At 44.9% G+C, this 19884-nt stretch overlaps 1 protein-coding gene across 1 annotated transcript in view; it reads left to right on the top strand.

The window, feature by feature from the left end:
* Nucleotides 1–19884, top strand: part of CEP97 (centrosomal protein 97) — a 43801-nt gene that overhangs the window by 9865 nt on the left and 14052 nt on the right. The window contains exons 6-8 of the mRNA XM_040424925.1: nucleotides 4363–4529; nucleotides 6348–6512; nucleotides 7221–7351. Coding sequence (XP_040280859.1) covers nucleotides 4363–4529; nucleotides 6348–6512; nucleotides 7221–7351 — 463 coding nt within the window. The remainder of the gene's footprint in view (nucleotides 1–4362; nucleotides 4530–6347; nucleotides 6513–7220; nucleotides 7352–19884) is intronic.

Here is a 19884-nt window from a genome sequence, read left to right as displayed (position 1 = left end):
TCACCCCATATAGACTCCCTGATCACCCCCCTGTCATTGATTACACCCCTGTCATTGATCAACCCCCTGTAAAGCTCCATTCAGATGTCCGCATGATTTTTACGGATCCACTGATAGATGGATCGGATCCGCAAAACGCATACGGACGTCTGAATGAAGCCTTACAGGGGCGTGATCAATGACTGTGGTTATCACCCCATATAGACTCCCTGATCACCCCCCTGTCATTGATCACCCCCCCCCCCCCCCCCCCCGTCATGCTGCATTCAGATGTCCGTATGATTTTTACGGATCCACGGATACATGGATCGGATCCGCAAAACACATACGGACATCTGAATGGAGCCTTACAGGGGGGTGATCAATGACAGGGGGGTGATCACCCCATATAGACTCTCTGATCACCCCCCCTGTCATTGATCACCCCCCCTGTCATTGATCACCCCCCCTGTCATTGATCACCCCCCTGTCATTGATCACCCTCTGTAAGGCTCCATTCAGACATTTTTTTGGCCCAAGTTAGCGGAATTATTTTATTTTTTTCTTACAAAGTCTCATATTCCACTAACTTGTGTCAAAAAATAAAATCTCACATGAACTCACCATACCCCTCACGGAATCCAAATGCGTAAAATTTTTTAGACATTTATGTTCCAGACTTCTTCTCACGCTTTAGGGCCCCTAGAATGCCAGGGCAGTATAAATACCCCACATGTGACCCCATTTCGGAAAGAAGACACCCCCAGGTATTCCGTGAGGGGCATATTGAGTCCATGAAAGATTGAAATTTTTGTCCCAAGTTAGCGGAAAGGGAGACTTTGTGAGAAAAAAATAAAAAATATCAATTTCCGCTAACTTGTGCCAAAAAAAAAAAATTCTATAAACTCGCCATGCCCCTCATTGAATACTTTGGGGTGTCTTCTTTCCAAAATGGGGTCACATGTGGGGTATTTATACTGCCCTGGCATTCTAGGGGCCCCAAAGCGTGAGAAGAAGTCTGGTATCCAAATGTCTAAAAATACCCTCCTAAAAGGAATTTGGGCACCTTTGCGCATCTAGGCTGCAAAAAAGTGTCACACATCTGGTATCGCCGTACTCAGGAGAAGTTGGGGAATGTGTTTTGGGGTGTCATTTTACATATACCCATGCTGGGTGAGATAAATATCTTGGTCAAATGCCAACTTTGTATAAAAAAATGGGAAAAGTTGTCTTTTGCCAAGATATTTCTCTCACCCAGCATGGGTATATGTAAAATGACACCCCAAAACACATTCCCCAACGTCTCCTGAATACGGAGATACCAGATGTGTGAAACTTTTTTGCAGCCTAGGTGGGCAAAGGGGCCCATATTCCAAAGAGCACCTTTCGGATTTCACAGGTCATTTACCTACTTACCACACATTAGGGCCCCTGGAAAATGCCAGGGCAGTATAACTACCCCACAAGTGACCCCATTTTGGAAAGAAGACACCCCAAGGTATTCCGTGAGGGGCATGGCGAGTTCCTAGAATTTTTTATTTTTTGTCACAAGTTAGTGGAAAATGATTGTTTTTTTTTTTTTTTTTTTCCATACAAAGTCTCATATTCCACTAACTTGTGACAAAAAATAAAAACTTCCATGAACTCACTATGCCCATCAGCGAATACCTTGGGGTCTCTTCTTTCCAAAATGGGGTCACTTGTGGGGTAGTTATACTGCCCTGGCATTCTAGGGGCCCAAATGTGTGGTAAGGAGTTTGAAATCAAATTCTGTAAAAAAATGACCAGTGAAATCCGAAAGGTGCTCTTTGGAATATGGGCCCCTTTGCCCACCTAGGCTGCAAAAAAGTGTCACACATCTGGTATCTCCGTACTCAGGAGAAGTTGGGGAATGTGTTTTGGGGTGTCATTTTACATATACCCATGCTGGGTGAGAGAAATATCTTGGCAAAAGACAACTTTTCCCATTTTTTTATACAAAGTTGGCATTTGACCAAGATATTTCTCTCACCCAGCATGGGTATATGTAAAAAGACACCCCAAAGCACATTCCTCAACTTCTCCTGAATACAGAGATACCAGATGTGTGACACTTTTTTGCAGCCTAGGTGGGCAAAGGGGCCCATATTCCAAAGAGCACCTTTCGGATTTCACTGGTCATTTTTTACAGAATTTGATTTCAAACTCCTTACCACACATTTGGGCCCCTAGAATGCCAGGGCAGTATAACTACCCCACAAGTGACCCCATTTTGGAAAGAAGAGACCCCAAGGTATTTCGTGATGGGCATAGTGAGTTCATAGAACTTTTTATTTTTTGTCACAAGTTAGTGGAATATGAGACTTTGTAAGAAAAAAAAAAAAAAAATCATCATTTTCCGCTAACTTGTGACAAAAAATAAAAAGTTCTATGAACTCACTATGCCCATCAGCGAATACCTTAGGGTGTCTACTTTCCGAAATGGGGTCATTTGTGGGGTGTTTGTACTGTCTGGCCATTGTAGAACCTCAGGAAACATGACAGGTGCTCAGAAAGTCAGAGCTGCTTCAAAAAGCGGAAATTCACATTTTTGTACCATAGTTTGTAAACGCTATAACTTTTACCCAAACCATTTTTTTTTTTTACCCAAACATTTTTTTTTTATCAAAGACATGTAGAACAATAAATTTAGAGCAAAATTTATATATGGATCTCGTTTATTTTGCAAAATTTTACAACTGAAAGTGAAAAATGTCATTTTTTTGCAAAAAAAATCGTTATATTTCGATTAATAACAAAAAAAGTAAAAATGTCAGCAGCAATGAAATACCACCAAATGAAAGCTCTATTAGTGAGAAGAAAAGGAGGTAAAATTCATTTGGGTGGTAAGTTGCATGACCGAGCAATAAACGGTCAAAGTAGTGTAGGTCAGAAGTGTAAAAAGTGGCCTGGTCTTTCAGGGTGTTTAAGCACTGGGGGCTGAGGTGGTTAAGTAACATGTTGTACCTGTTGTAAAATCCATGCTCCCTGTGACTCTGTTCTGGCTTCCTGGCTCCATTCAGTGGCCTTACAGTCCCCGTCCTGTAAATTTCCAGACAGACAGAGTCACGTTTGCTGCTGCAGCCAGTGACTGGCATCAGTAGTGATGTGCCCCTTGGGTACATCACCACTGAGGCTAGTCATTGACTACAGTGACACACGTAACCCTGTCCATCTGGGCGAGGGCCCGGAAGATCGCTGAACAGATCAGCAGGGGAGCAAATGAGTATGACTTCTTTTTTTTTTAAACAAGTACAACACGCTGCTACTGAAAGTAAAAAATAAAAAAGTGTAAAAAGCTGCAAAAAAGGGATTGTTTCAGGTCAGCCAATGGCATTTATCATGTAGACAATGCAGTGGCCGTGCTTGCACACTATAGGAAAAAGGGTTAACCTCTCTGGTGGCCGGGACTGTGGGAGCGCACATAGGCATGCATGCGCAGCAGCAGCTTCCATCCCAGCCGCATGTATATACACTGCAGTGTATAATGTAATGGAAAAAGGAATCAAGCCAGCAAAGGAAGCAATATGGACAATCAAAATACATTATTAAGTGCCTTTTATTAAAGGGGTTATCCAAGACTATAAAATGCTCCTCCCATATGCTGGGCCCCTCACATTGAATATACTTACCTGGCTCCCCGCTCCCTGCACCGCTCCTGGTCCCCACACCGCCACTGCTTCTTCTCCCCGTGCGCGGATTAGAACATCTAGTGTCGGGGGGGGGAGTTACCAATGGCAGACGGGGACGAGCCTCCCTAGCGTCACCCGTGATGCTAGGGAAGCTTTTCCCCTTCCCTGCCTGCCATTGGCTGCTCCCCCCCCCCCCAACACCAGATGTTTTCATCCACGCACAGGGAGAAGCAGCAGTGGCGGTGTGGGGACCAGGAGCGGCACAGGGAGCGGGGTAAGTATATTCAATGTGAGGGGTGTGGCATATGGGGGAGCATTTTATAGTCTTGGATAACCCCTTTAACTTTGTCTACGTGATAAATACCATTTGCTGAAGTGAGACAACCCCTTTAAAGTTTCTTTTTTTTCCATTTGTTTTTAGATGAAGAAAAGAACTGGTTTTACTGGAATGTTGTTTCTCTAGAATAACTATTATGTTCCAAGACATGGCTACCTGTTTAAAATTGTTAGCATTTTTTAGAATTGGTATTTCCTGTGTATAGGCAAAATACTTGATCCCATCAATCAGTCACACGCCATGAACTTTGCTTTGCTGATTTAACAGTATGAATCGTGCATCATTTCACACCAGAGCTCAAAAACCTATTATCTATAGCTTATAAAATAAAAGCAAACCTTTCTCTCTATGGAAAGAAATCCTGATCTGATCCTGTACTTTTATGCTTTTTGCTAGGTGTCCTTCCTTGCAGGTCTCTCTGATCTGGAACAGTTGTCAATCATGAACAATCCTTGTGTGATGGCCACTCCATCTATACCTGGTTTTGACTACAGACCTTATATTGTCAGCTGGTGCTTGAACCTTAAAGTCTTAGATGGATATATAGTTTCACAAAAGGAAAGGTAAAATACTACTTACATTATGTAACTGACTATCTATTACTCTTATACTTAAAGGGGTATTCCAGTCGGTATATCTACAGGATAGGGGATAACAATTTGATCAGTGGCAGGACCCCCACCGATCATGAGAACGCTCTGCTTCGGTTATTTCAGGGGCTGCAGGGGTACGGGTCTCCCGTTCTCATGATCGTGGAGGTCCCAGCGGTAGGATAGGGAATCATTTTTACCAACCAGGATACCCCTTTAAAAAAGTTAGGTTAAATAAGTATAAAGAAGGTATGTGTCTGGCAGTTAGTAGGCTCGTTTTGCCTATTAAAGAAGAGGATGCCACGCATGTTTGGTCACTTGCTACTTAAATGAAGCATGGAAAACTCTTGAGTGCAGTGAAGTGCCCTAAAGAAGTTTTCTCAGAAGAGACCACCCCCTTTAGAAAAGCTACCTTTGGGGAGAATAGCTGATCCCTTGGGTCCCGCTCCTGGCCCCCCTAGCATACAGCTGATTTCGCCATTGAAAGGCATGCTTGGATGACCATCCTGTTCAAGTGCTCCAGAATGGGGGTTGCAAAGAGACTCTCCATTCTGACTCCTAGAGCAGGGAACCCCTGTGTGATGGGCATATGGACAGTGGTCATTGTGACGAGACAACCACTTCATTCACACCCAAATCAGATTTGTCTGGTTTTTGGCAGTAAAAAAAGCATTCCCCGATAGAGAAAAAGTATAGGAAAATGGATAGAAAAAAATCACCAGACCATGCTGAGATAAAGAAAACAAACATCCAAGAAATGCATTCATACACAGCACTATGTCTCTGTTTCAAAATTCCTCAACAGATGTCTTTTTCATGTTTAAAAAAAAAAAAGTCCAAAAAATGCAGCAAAAACAATAAAGTAAAAACTATGGGGGTATTTATCATCTCTCTCTACCCCATGTTTGCAAATTTTTATATGCCAGTCTCAAGTTTTGTTGTAAGTGGCTTTTCTATGCCGCCCTCGCCACTTTCAAAAAGGGAGCCTATCAGTGGGCCTGGCACATTTATCTGCATTTGCGCCAGTTTTCTGGTGTGTTTTGAAGGCAGAGATCTATACCAGCTCTGAGCTGCCGTAGATTTCAATAAAGGATTTCTGACTAGGCCTTTGTTGCCATCAATTAAGCGCATTCTCTGGCAGCGCAGGGGATAGCAAAACCAGTGCAACCCATATGCCGGTCTTGATAAATCTCCCCCAATGTGTAGAAACAGTGTTAGGCTACTTACACATCTGCAGCGTATATTCTGGCAGGTTGTTCAGGCACAGAACAGACTGCCGGAATTCTCCAGATCCAGCACTGCCGAATGCAACCAAAATGCCTGCTAGCCCCATTAAGTGTAACGGGGTACGGCAGAGATCCGGCTACATTCTGTCAAAAATGACGAAAATCAGCCAGACAAAAACTGCTGCATGCTGCGGTTTGTGTCTGGCCAATTCCCGGCAATCTCTAGCTAGTGTGTGAATGAATTGTGTCCACTAAACAGTCCCCAAATAAGGAGTTGTTCCCGCCCCGCTACTGAATAGCTCTGAAAAGGATCATGTGATGCAGTTTTGCTGCTAACTTGCCTAGACAGTTCATGTGATGCACCATATGACCCCACCGATTGATGAAATGCTTTCTTTTATTATATTTTTCCTAATAACTTTTACTTACACTCCTTACCACTTCACGATGCCGCGAACATCTGACAGAACAGCTGATCCAGTGTGTTTTAGGCAGTTTTTTATGTTGACTTATAGGGGCAGTTGCTTTATGGAAGTATTAACTACTTCTCTTGATGTCATTGTAGCTTGAAAGCAGAATGGCTTTACAGCCAAGGCAAAGGAAGATCATACCGGCCGGGCCAGCATGTTCCACTTGTGCAGTACTTAGCATCTGTATGTCCCCTGACGTCTGCACATGGTCTTCAGACAGAGGAAGATGCCAAGTTGGAGAAAATCTTAAGTAAACAAAGGTATAGACCGTATCTGTGTTAAGAATGGTAAATTGAATAGCTGGAACAGTTCTCATACGTGTCAACGTGTTCACTTTCTTTTTTTTTTTTTAAATGCATCGTTCTGCAAGCAATTGTAATTAGCATGGCTCTTTCAACAATAAGCCGCTGAGGATCTGATATGGAGCATGAGTTGTAACATGCTTATTTCTCATGTTTGACTTCAGGTTTCTGTTCCAAGATCTAAATGTATCTCCTATCCATGGGGTAGGTGACTTGGGCCTGATCGGTGTGGATCCGATATTTGAGACTACCACCAATGTTGAGAACGCTGCTCGAATCATCTCTTTACCTGAGATAGGCGAGCGCTGCACTCTGCATTCGTCAGCAGTCCCATAAAGAATGAATGGAGCAAGACACATGCTTGACCACTGCAGAACCTCTATTCTCATGATCAGCACTCGGAACCCCACTGAAGTTTAACTCTTGGAACAACCCCTTTAAACATTTCACCAGGAAATCCTAGAAATTGTCATTCATTTGTTACAGTGTAATTATGTGTTATTGTGTACGCCTATGGTTCATATTATGTCACCTGAAATATTTATTCATATTGGGCCATTGCATAATCTTTTGTTCTAGGGAACCTACTCATCATCACTTCATGCAGTAGAAACTTCATTTGGAGAAAGTGTCTATCAAACTATCAAATCTCATGTCTTTGGTTAGGTTACATCAGAGGCAATTGATGCATCAAATTCGTAATGAGACCCATCTCTCTTCAACTCCCAATAAAAGATCCTATACCTCGGCTGAGCTGCAGAGCCCACCTAGAACCCTTCATCGATCTAATAATATTGGTACGTAGGCTTACATTTTTTTCTTTATTTTCATTTTTGTGTAAAGACAACTGAAAATAAATTCTCTAATATTTGAAAAAAAAAAATATTACTGAGAAACCCTCTGGTAGGGAGCATACACAAAATTTCCCAGCATATTCTTTCACATAGGCATATTATAGTGAAGCATGTATGATTAGTTTTACATCCAAGGAAGCAAATTTCCATAGATGTAGAATTATCATTCACATTTTTTTGTGTACTTATAATCCCTATCCTGCCATATTGCCATACATTATGTTATTAATAATTTTCGTTCAGTAGATTTAGCAAAAAACGTACTTTTATGATATGTTAATTACCTTTCTACCAGCAAGTAGGGCGTCTACTTGCTGGTAGCAGCCGCAGAAAACCGCCCCCTCCTCTTGTTGATTGACAGGGCCAGCGCGATCTCCTCTTTCGGCCACCCCTGTCAGCATTTCAAAAATCGCGCGCCTGTGTTGATTCGGGCGCAGGCGCTCTAAGAGAAGGAGGCTCGCCTCCTCAGCACTCCCTCAGTGCGCCTGCGCCGATGACGTCTTCTCTTTCGGTGACGTCATCGGCGCAGGCGCACTGAGGGAGTGCTGAGGAGGCGAGCCTCCTTATCTCAGAGCGCCTGCGCCGAATCAACACAGGCGCGCGATTTTTGAAATGCCGACAGGGCTGGCCGAAAGAGGAGATCGCGGCTGGCCCTGTCAATCAACAAGAGGAGGGGGCGTTTTTCTGCGGCTGCTACCAGCAAGTAGACGCCCTACTTGCTGGTAGAAAGGTAATTAGCATATTATAAAAGTAAGTTTTTTTGCTAAATCTACTGAACGAAAATTATTAATAACATAATGTATGGCAAAAAAAAAAATAATGAGTTTAGTGGGGTGACAGAAGCCCTTTAAAGGGGTTGTCAGAGACAATTACTAATCTCAGACCAGCCTTACAATTGCCTAAAATAAAAAATCTTCTTATACTTGCCCATTTTTCCAGCACAGTTTTCTGTAGTAATAGAGTAGAGCTCGGGCAGCAGGGTGGGGGCTGCTTTAACCCCACATATCTCAGGCATAGTAGCCTCTAGCGATATGGGCCTGGTCTTGTTTAAAAGCTGACAATTCTGGTCTTGTTTTAAAGCTTAGGTTGCTATATATATATATATATATATATTCATAGTAATGTGTTGGGATTAAACGGGTTGTCCAGCCTTTTCTATGTGATAGGCTATCTTCAAGTAGGCCATCCCTAGCTGATTGGCCCTGCAAACCCCGTCTATCATTTGTTTGGGTGTAGCTCCAATGCCAGCTTCTGCAGTGTCAACTTTGTATGGGCCCAGCGCTGCAGTGATGAGTGCTGTTCACTATGTGGTACTGTGTAGTTCTGGCAACGGAGCTACACACAAACAGTTAATCAACAGGGGTGCGGGGTGTTGGTAGCTGGGGGAGGGGGGGGGATTGTTGGGTTTTAACAGTCAAATAACTCTGTAACTGTTTTGTCTTTATATTGGTATATTCATTATGTACAATGACTGTGGAAGTTGTATCAAATATTTGGACATATGATAATGTGTTATACAATTCTGTGTATATGAGATGTGGAGGGGAGAAAATCTCAGAAAAACTGTAGACGCAAACTGTCTTGTGATATGCCAATTTTATTTAAATAATAAAAACGATTTGATTGAAAAAAAAACAGGCGTGCGGGGTGTTGTAACCCTGCTGATCAGCTAGTGATGGTTTACCTGAAGATGAGCCATCACTTAGAAATGGCTGAACAACCCCTTTAATACCACACAAAACATTACTATGAAAAAAAAATATATATATATATATCTGTATGTCAGCTGTAAAGCACAGAATCTGTGATCAGAAGTTCTTTTCTGCTCTGAAATATACAGTGGGGGAAATAATTATTTGACCCCTCACTGATTTTGTAAGTTTGTCCAATGACAAAGAAATGAAAAGTCTCAGAACAGTATCATTTCAATGGTAGGTTTATTGTAACAGTGGCAGATAGCACATCAAAAGGAAAATCGAAAAAATAACTTTAAATAAAAGATAGCAACTGATTTGCATTTCATTGAGTGAAATAAGTATTTGAACCCTCTAACAAAAAAAGACTTAATACTTGGTGGAAAAACCCTTGTTTGCAAGCACAGAGGTCAAACGTTTCTTGTAATTGATGACCAAGTTTGCGCACATTTTAGGAGGAATGTTGGTCCACTCCTCTTTGCAGATCATCTCTAAATCCCTAAGGTTTCGAGGCTGTCTCTGTGCAACTCTGAGCTTGAGCTCCCTCCATAGGTTTTCGATTGGATTAAGGTCCGGAGACTGACTAGGCCACTCCATGACCTTAATGTGCTTCTTCTTGAGCCACTCCTTTGTTGCCTTTGCTGTATGTTTTGGGTCATTGTCGTGCTGGAACACCCATCCACGACCCATTTTCAGTTTCCTGGCAGAGGGAAGGAGGTTGTCGCTCAGGATTTCACGATACATGGCTCCGTCCATTTTCCCGTTTATGCGAATAAGTTGTCCTGTGCCCTTAGCAGAAAAACACCCCCAAAGCAAAATGTTTCCACCCCCATGCTTGACGGTGGGGACGGTGTTTTGGGGGTCATAGGCAGCATTTTTCTTCCTCCAAACACAGCGAGTTGAGTTAATGCCAAAGAGCTCTATTTTGGTCTCATCAGACCACAGCACCTTCTCCCAGTCACTCTCTGAATCATTCAGGTGTTCATTGGCAAACTTCAGACGGGCCTGCACATGTGCCTTCCTGAGCAGGGGGACCTTGCGAGCCCTGCAGGATTTTAATCCATTGCGGTGTAATGTGTTTCCAATGGTTTTCTTGGTGACTGTGGTCCCTGCTAATTTGAGGTCATTAACTAACTCCTCCCGTGTAGTTCTAGGATGCTTTTTCACCTTTCTCAGAACCATTGACACCCCACGAGGTGAGATCTTGCGTGGAGCCCCAGAGCGAGGTCGATTGATGGTCATTTTGTGCTCCTTCCATTTTCGAACAATCGCACCAACAGTTGTCACCTTCTCTCCCAGCTTCTTGCTAATGGTTTTGTAGCCCATTCCAGCCTTGTGCAGGTCTACAATTTTGTCTCTGACATCCTTGGACAGCTCTTTGGTCTTTCCCATGTTGGAGAGTTTGGAGTCTGCTTGATTGATTGATTCTGTGGACAGGTGTCTTTTATACAGGTGACTAGTTAAGACAGGTGTCCTTAACCACCTCAGCCCCCAGTGCTTAAACACCCTGAAAGACCAGGCCACTTTTTACACTTCTGACCTACACTACTTTCACCGTTTATTGCTCGGTCATGCAACTTACCACCCAAATGAATTTTACCTCCTTTTCTTCTCACTAATAGAGCTTTCATTTGGTGGTATTTCATTGCTGCTGACATTTTTACTTTTTTTGTTATTAATCGAAATTTAACGATTTTTTTGCAAAAAAATGACATTTTTCACTTTCAGTTGTAAAATTTTGCAAAAAAAACGACATCCATATAGAAATTTTGCTCTAAATTTATAGTTCTACATGTCTTTGATAAAAAAAAAATGCTTGGGTAAAAAAAAAATGGTTTGGGTAAAAGTTATAGCGTTTACAAACTATGGTACAAAAATGTGAATTTCCGCTTTTTGAAGCAGCTCTGACTTTCTGAGCACCTGTCATGTTTCCTGAGGTTCTACAATGCCCAGACAGTACAAACACCCCACAAATGACCCCATTTCTGAAAGTACACACCCTAAGGTATTCGCTGATGGGCATAGTGAGTTCATAGAACTTTTTATTTTTTGTCACAAGTTAGCGGAAAATGATGATTTTTTTTTTTTTTTTTTTTTTCCTTACAAAGTCTCATATTCCACTAACTTGTGACAAAAAATAAAAACTTCTATGAACTCACTATGCCCATCAGCGAATACCTTGGGGTCTCTTCTTTCCAAAATGGGGTCACTTGTGGGGTAGTTATACTGCCCTGGCATTCTAGGGGCCCAAATGTGTGGTAAGGAGTTTGAAATCAAATTCTGTAAAAAATGACCTGTGAAATCCGAAAGGTGCTCTTTGGAATATGGGCCCCTTTGCCCACCTAGGCTGCAAAAAAGTGTCACACATCTGGTATCTCCGTACTCAGGAGAAGGTGGGGAATGTGTTTTGGGGTGTCATTTTATATATACCCATGCTGGGTGAGAGAAATATCTTGGCAAAAGACAACTTTTCCCATTTTTTTATACAAAGTTGTCATTTGACCAAGATATTTATCTCACCCAGCATGGGTATATGTAAAAAGACACCCCAAAACACATTCCTCAACTTCTCCTGAGTACGGGGATACCAGATGTGTGACACTTTTTTGCAGCCTAGGTGGGCAAAGGGGCCCATATTCCAAAGAGCACCTTTCGGATTTCACTCCTCATTTTTTCCTGAATTTGATTTCAAACTCCTTACCACACATTTGGGCCCCTAGAATACCAGGGCAGTATAACTACCCCACAAGTGACCCCATTTTGGAAAGAAGACACCCCAAGGTATTCCGTGAGGGGCATGGCGAGTTCCTAGAATTTTTTATTTTTTGTCACAAGTTAGTGGAAAATGATGATTTTTTTTTTTTTTTTTTTTTTTTCATACAAAGTCTCATATTCCACAAACTTGTGACAAAAAATAAAAACTTCCATGAACTCACTATGCCCATCAGCGAATACCTTGGGGTCTCTTCTTTCCAAAATGGGGTCACTTGTGGGGTAGTTATACTGCCCTGGCATTCTAGGGGCCCAAATGTGTGGTAAGTAGGTAAATGACCTGTGAAATCCGAAAGGTGCTCTTTGGAATGTGGGCCCCTTTGCCCACCTAGGCTGCAAAAAAGTGTCACACATCTGGTATCTCTGTATTCAGGAGAAGTTGAGGAATGTGTTTTGGGGTGTCTTTTTACATATACCCATGCTGGGTGAGATAAATATCTTGGTCAAATGCCAACTTTGTATAAAAAAATGGGAAAAGTTGTCTTTTGCCAAGATATTTCTCTCACCCAGCATGGGTATATGTAAAATGACACCCCAAAACACATTCCCCAACTTCTCCCGATTACGGAGATACCAGATGTGTGACACTTTTTTGCAGCCGAGGTGGGCAAAGGGGCCCATATTCAAAAGAGCACCTTTCGGATTTCACAGGTCATTTTTTACAGAATTTGATTTCAAACTCCTTACCACACATTTGGGCCCCTAGAATGCCAGGGCAGTATAACTACCCCACAAGTGACCCCATTTTGGAAAGAAGAGACCCCAAGGTATTCGCTGATGGGCAAAGTGAGTTCATGGAAGTTTTTATTTTTTGTCACAAGTTAGTGGAATATGAGACTTTGTATGAAAAAAAAAAAAAAAAAAAAAATAAGCATTTTCCACTAACTTGTGACAAAAAATAAAAAATTCTAGGAACTCGCCATGCCCCTCACGGAATACCTTGGGGTGTCTTCTTTCCAAAATGGGGTCACTTGTGGGGTAGTTATACTGCCCTGGCATTTTCCAGGGGCCCTAATGTGTGGTAAGTAGGTAAATGACCTGTGAAATCCTAAAGGTGCTCTTTGGAATATGGGCCCCTTTGCCCACCTAGGCTGCAAAAAAGTGTCACACATGTGGTATCGCCGTATTCAGGAGAAGTTGGGGAATGTGTTTTGGGGTGTCATTTTACATATACCCATGCTGGGTGAGAGAAATATCTTGGCAAAAGACAACTTTTCCCATTTTTTTATACAAAGTTGGCATTTGACCAAGATATTTCTCTCACCCAGCATGGGTATATGTAAAATGACACCCCAAAACACATTCCCCAACTTCTCCTGAGTACGGCGATACCAGATGTGTGACACTTTTTTGCAGCCTAGATGCGCAAAGGTGCCCAAATTCCTTTTAGGAGGGCATTTTTAGACATTTGGATACCAGACTTCTTCTCACGCTTTGGGGCCCCTAGAATGCCAGGGCAGTATAAATACCCCACATGTGACCCCATTTTGGAAAGAAGACACCCCAAGGTATTCAATGAGGGGCATGGCGAGTTCATAGAAATTTTTTTTTTTTGGCACAAGTTAGCGGAAATTGATATTTTTAATTTTTTTCTCACAAAGTCTCCCGTTCCGCTAACTTGGGACAAAAATTTCAATCTTTCATGGACTCAATATGCCCCTCACGGAATACCTGGGGGTGTCTTCTTTCCGAAATGGGGTCACATGTGGGGTATTTATACTGCCCTGGCATTCTAGGGGCCCTAAAGCGTGAGAAGAAGTCTGGAATATAAATGTCTAAAAAATTTTACGCATTTGGATTCCGTGAGGGGTATGGTGAGTTCATGTGAGATTTTATTTTTTGACACAAGTTAGTGGAATATGAGACTTTGTAAGAAAAAAAAAAAAAAATTCTGCTAACTTGGGCCAAAAAAATATCTGAATGGAGCCTTACAGAGGGGTGCTAAATGACAGGGGGGTGATCAATGACAGGGGGGTGATCAATGACAGGGGGGTGATCAATGACAGGGGGGTGATCAGGGAGTCTATATGGGGTGATAACCACAGTCATTGATCACGCCCGTGTAAGGCTTCATTCAGACGTCCGGATGCGTTTTGCGGATCCGATCCATCTATCAGTGCATCCATAAAAATCATGCGGACATCTGAATGGAGCTTTACAGGGGGGTAATCAATGACAGGGGGGTGATCAATGACAGGGGGGTGATCAGGGAGTCTATATGGGGTGATCACCACAGTCATTGATCATGCCCCTGTAAGGCTTCATTCAGACGTCCGGATGCGTTTTGCGGATCCGATCCATCTATCAGTGCATCCGTAAAAATCATGCGGACATCTGAATGGAGCTTTACAGGGGGGTAATCAATGACAGGGGGGTGATCAATGACAGGGGGGTGATCAGGGAGTCTATATGGGGTGATCACCACAGTCATTGATCATGCCCCTGTAAGGCTTCATTCAGACGTCCGGATGCGTTTTGCGGATCGGATCCATCTATCAGTGCATCCGTAAAAATCATGCGGACATCTGAATGGAGCTTTACAGGGGGGTAATCAATGACAGGGGGGTGATCACCACAGTCATTGATCATGCCCCTGTAAGGCTTCATTCAGACGACCGGATGCGTTTTGCGGATCCGATCCATGTATCAGTGCATCCGTAAAAATCATGCGGACATCTAAATGGAGCTTTACAGGGGGGTGATCAGGGAGTCTATATGGGGTGATCACCACAGTCATTGATCATGCCCCTGTAAGGCTTCATTCAGACGTCCGGATGCGTTTTGCGGATCCGATCCATCTATCAGTGCATCCGTAAAAATCATGCGGACATCTGAATGGAGCTTTACAGGGGGGTAATCAATGACAGGGGGGTAATCAATGACAGGGGGGTGATCAGGGAGTCTATATGGGGTGATCACCACAGTCATTGATCATGCCCCTGTAAGGCTTCATTCAGACGTCCGGATGCGTTTTGCGGATCCGATCCATCTATCAGTGCATCCGTAAAAATCATGCGGACATCTGAATGGAGCTTTACAGGGGGGTAATCAATGACAGGGGGGTGATCACCACAGTCATTGATCATGCCCCTGTAAGGCTTCATTCAGACGACCGGATGCGTTTTGCGGATCCGATCCATGTATCAGTGCATCCGTAAAAATCATGCGGACATCTGAATGGAGCTTTACAGGGGGGTAATCAATGACAGGGGGGTAATCAATGACAGGGGGGTGATCAGGGAGTCTATATGGGGTGATCACCACAGTCATTGATCATGCCCCTGTAAGGCTTCATTCAGACGTCCGGATGCGTTTTGCGGATCCGATCCATCTATCAGTGGATCCGTAAAAATCATGCGGACGTCTGAATGGAGCTTTACAGGGGGTTGATCAATGACAGGGGGGTAATCAATGACAGGGGGGTGATCAGGGAGTCTATATGGGGTGATCAGGGGTGATTAGGGGTGATCAGGGGCTAATAAGGGGTTAATAAGTGATGGGGGGGGGGGGTGTAGTGTAGTGTAGTGGTGCTTGGTGCTACTTTACTGAGCTACCTGTGTCCTCTGGTGGTCGATCCAAACAAAGGGGACCACCAGAGGACACAGGTAGCAGGTATATTAGACGCTGTTATCAAAACAGCGTCTAATATACCTGTTAGGGGTTAAAAAAAACACATCTCCAGCCTGCCAGCGAACGATCGCCGCTGGCAGGCTGGAGATCAACTCTCTTACCTTCCGTTCCTGTGAGCGCGCGCGCCTGTGTGCGCGCGTTCACAGGAAATCTCGCGTCTCGCGAGATGACGCGTATATGCGTGACTGTGCGCAGCGCTGCCACCTCCGGAACGCGATCCTGCGTTAGGCGGTCCGGAGGTGGTTAATGAGGGTGACTAATTGAGTAGAAGTGTCTAACCACTCTGTGGGAGCCAGAACTCTTAATGGTTGGTAGGGGTTCAAATACTTATTTCACTCAATGAAATGCAAATCAGTTGCTATCTTTTATTTAAAGTTATTTTTTCGATTTTCCTTTTGATGTGCTATCTGCCACTGTTACAATAAACCTACCATTGAAATGATACTGTTCTGAGACTTTTCATTTCTTTGTCATTGGACAAACTTACAAAATCAGTGAGGGGTCAAATAATTATTTCCCCCACTGTATGCCATGTTAGTTGTCTCTGTGAATGAAGAAATCTAGAATTTGTTCACTTTATGATTGTTGGGGGAACATTCCCACAGAATATATTTCACAGTGGCAAAACCCATGATGAATCCACAGCAAAATCTGTATTACATGCTGTAAACTGAGCATTGGCACTGCAAGTTGGTCTTCACTGCTGAGACCACACGTGGATGAGAATTGTAAAATGTCTTCCACTTAGCTTTTACTGTAAATGGTGTGGATTTTCCACCTGCAGATTTGTGGCGGAAAACTAACTTTTTTTTTAAAACTAGATTTTTCTAAAATCTGTTTCTCTTCCGTTTATTGGGGGGGACAGGCTTGACCTTGAGTATAGCTGTTGCTGCTAAGAGGCGGACACTAAGCACAAAGGTGTGAGCTCCCCCCTTCAGCTATACCCTTCCTACAGAGGCTAAGCTATATCAGTTAGTGCGAAAGAAGTAGGAGAAGCAAGACAAAAAGAAAATCACACTATGTACAAACCCAGAACCACACAGGGCAGAAAAGGCCCATAAACAAGAGCATGGGTGGGAGCTGTCCCCCCCCAATGAACGGAAGAGAAACAGATTTTACGGTAAGTACAAAAATCTAGTTTTCTCATCCGTATCATTGGGGGACACAGGCTTGACCTTAGGACGTTACAGAGCAGTCCCCATGGTGTGCCTAACCAGAAACCCTCCTGCCAATCAGAGAACCGCCATCTGCAAAACTCTACGCCCCAGAGACACGTCTGCAGACACAAAGGTGTGTACCCTATAAAACTTAGAAAAGGTGTGCAAAGACGACCAGGTTGCTGCCTTGCATACCTGAAGCCTCGTGATGCACTGCCCACGAGGCCCCCACTGCCCGAGCAGAAAGAGCAGTCACCCGGAAGGTGAGGATCAGGAAAGGCGACCGACATGACAGAGCCGCAAGTTCCAAAACCCTACGGATAGAAGTGATTGCCACCAAAAAGTCCACCTTGTAAGACAGGGAGCAAAGCGACACCTGCTGTAAAGACTCAAACGGTGAAGACTGGATAGCGTTGAGCACTAGATTAAGATCCCTTGTTGTTGATACCTTGTTGTTGAAGCGGCAGGCCATGAGATCCATGTCCGGCCGACCCCTCCGCTTGCAAATGGCTCGAAAGACCTGCGGGTGAAGAGCCCATTCTCCGGGGTTGAGATGCTCCCGGCTGAGGAAGTCGGCAATCCAATTGTCGACGCCGGGGATGTGAATTGCCGACAACGCCAGAACATGGTACTCCGCCCAGCTGAGGATCAGAGCCGTCTCCGCCACCCTGGTGTTTTAGGTATGCCACTGCCGTGGAGTTGTCAGACTGAACCCGAACCAGACATCCCCTGAGATGGTCAGGCCAATGCCGCAGAGAGAGACGAATTGCCCTCAACTCCAGAACGTTGATCGGAAGGGAGCGTTCCTCGCGTGACCATACTTCTTGAACTGAGAGATTTTCCAACACATTTCCACCCAACCCCTGAAGCTTGTATCCGTTGTTAACACCTTCCAACGGAGAGGAAGGAACGAGTGGCCCGATGTCAACATTGGAGAGGCCAACCACCATCTCAGGGCCCGGCAGATCTGAGCAGAGACACGCATGGGCCGATCCAGAGAGGCTGGGGAACGGTCCCAGCTGGACAGAATGGCTCGCTGAAGAGTCCTGGTATGGAACGGAGCATAGAGTACTGCTTCGAAGGCAGAGACCAGATGACCCAGAGCCCGCATGCAGTGATGAATGGGAATAGGACCTGGCTGCAACAAGGAGAGAATCTGAAGACTGATAGCTTCTTCGGAGGCAAGAATACCTTGGCCTGAAATGTGTCGAGCACCATGCCCAGATAAGTCAGCCACTGCGATGGATAAAGACAGGACTTCTGTCTGTTCAGGATCCATCCGAAGCGTTCCAGGGTGTCCAAGACTATGCTCAGGCTGTCCGCTGTCACCTGGAATGACGGACCCTTCACCAGGATGTCGTATAAGTAAGGGATTGCCACTATCCCCCTGGCATGGAACAGGGCCATGACTGCCGCCAGAATTTTCGTAAAGACCCTGGGAGCCGTGGCCAGGCCGAACGGGAGGGCTACAGACTGGAATTGAAATGGACCCACTGCATACCAGAGAAATCTCTGATGACTGACGCAGATGGGCACGTGCAGATAAGCGTCCTTGATGTCTATCGAGAATAGGTACTCCCCCAGTTCCATGGACACAATGACCGACCTCAGGGACTCCATCAGGAAACTGCGGATGCGAAGGAAGCAGTTGAGCCTTGAGGTCCAGAACAGGAATCGCAAAGACATTGTAGTAAAACCCTTGAAAACGGTCTTGCGCAGGAACCGGAACAATCGCTCCCTGCCGCAAGAGTGTGCGAATCACCTGAAAAAAGGAATCTGCGGCAGAGGGGGAGGTCTGAGGCGACGACCGAAAAAATCGCGACGGAGGGGAGGACTTGAATTCCAGCTTGTAGCCCTCTGCAATGACCTCTCTCACTGGTGAGACCCTGATGCAAATTATCCGCCCACTCTCCCATAGCCTTGCTCAACCAAGTAGAGGCAAACACCAGCTGCAGTGCTGTGCCCACTGCTTCAAAGGAAGACTTTGCAAACGCTTCCAGCCATTGGCAAGGTAGTATGCTTAGCCAAGAGGGAAACAGGCGAGTCCACTGTAGGTGAGGACGACCATTTCTTAGTCAAATCCTCTGGAAATGGATAATGGACGTTTAAGCGTTTAGGCAAAGCAAAAAGTCTATCAGGAAAATTCCACTCCTTGGAAATCAAAATTGGTTGGGGAAACACTTGTGCGAGCAACGGGACCTTCTAAAGGAAAAACCCAAGATGGCCGAAGAAGGTGTGGGGTCCTCGACCTGCAACGTCTCCATAACCGCTGTAATAAGATTGTCCACAATATAGAGGACAGTTTGGACGACTGACCCTCGGGAGAGACAACATCCTCATCTGACCCTCTCTCCTCAGAACATGCCACTTCCATGGAGGACACATCAGAGTAAGACTCCCTAGTAAGAGGAGGAGAGGCCGAGGAAACGGGAGACACAGACACCCTTTTGGGGGAGGATGTTCTGGCCTGTTTTGCGGGACGGCCGCGACGGGCATGATCCCCAGAGTCGGACCGGTCAGAGGACTGCCTTGTCTACAAACGCCCCAATAGATTTGTTGGTATTGGAGACATCCTGTACAATCCTTGACAGGGAACGCGCCCACTCCAGTTCTACCATAGGCTGGGCAGCAGGGGGAATTGGGTCCGGGGCCTAATTGAGCGGATGGAAGTTTTGTGCGACGCACAAGCATAATGGCGCACAGCAGTGACCGCCTGCTTTGGGGCTGGGCTCGGACATAATGACAACCCTGCCGTGACAGGAAGGAGGATGAGGGGGGTAAGTTAAACCCTGTAGGAAGGGAAAAACAGCTTACTCAGCCTGTATCCCTCCACACCGCATGTTCAGAGGAGCCTGTCAGCGTCCCGCCGCAGGTGCCTTAAAAAAAAAAAAAGGAAGTGGGCGGAGCCAGCACTCATCAATCAGCTTCTGACGCTGGCCGGGGAATAGGAAGCCGTGGGGGGACCACGTGGGAGCAGGCCACAGAGAAGCTGGGGCCTCAATTAGCAGAGGCCCCAACACACCGAACCATAAGGAAAACGAATGCCCCGCATCAAGCCCTGCCGCCCATTTCCCCCCCCCCCCCCCCCCCCGACAGCAGGAACGTCCTGGAGTGGCCCAGCCTTGTGGGGACCAGGTAACCTGAGAAGGGGTGGGTGCTGGAGGGAGGAGAACACTTGGGGCCAAATTCTTCTTTTTTATTTTTATACTCTCCTATCCGGCGT

The sequence above is a fragment of the Bufo bufo genome, chromosome 3 (assembly GCF_905171765.1).
Source record: "Bufo bufo chromosome 3, aBufBuf1.1, whole genome shotgun sequence".
NCBI lineage: Eukaryota > Metazoa > Chordata > Amphibia > Anura > Bufonidae > Bufo > Bufo bufo.
The sequence above is the reverse complement of the archived record's forward strand: the minus strand, read 5'-3'. Positions and strand labels throughout refer to the sequence as shown.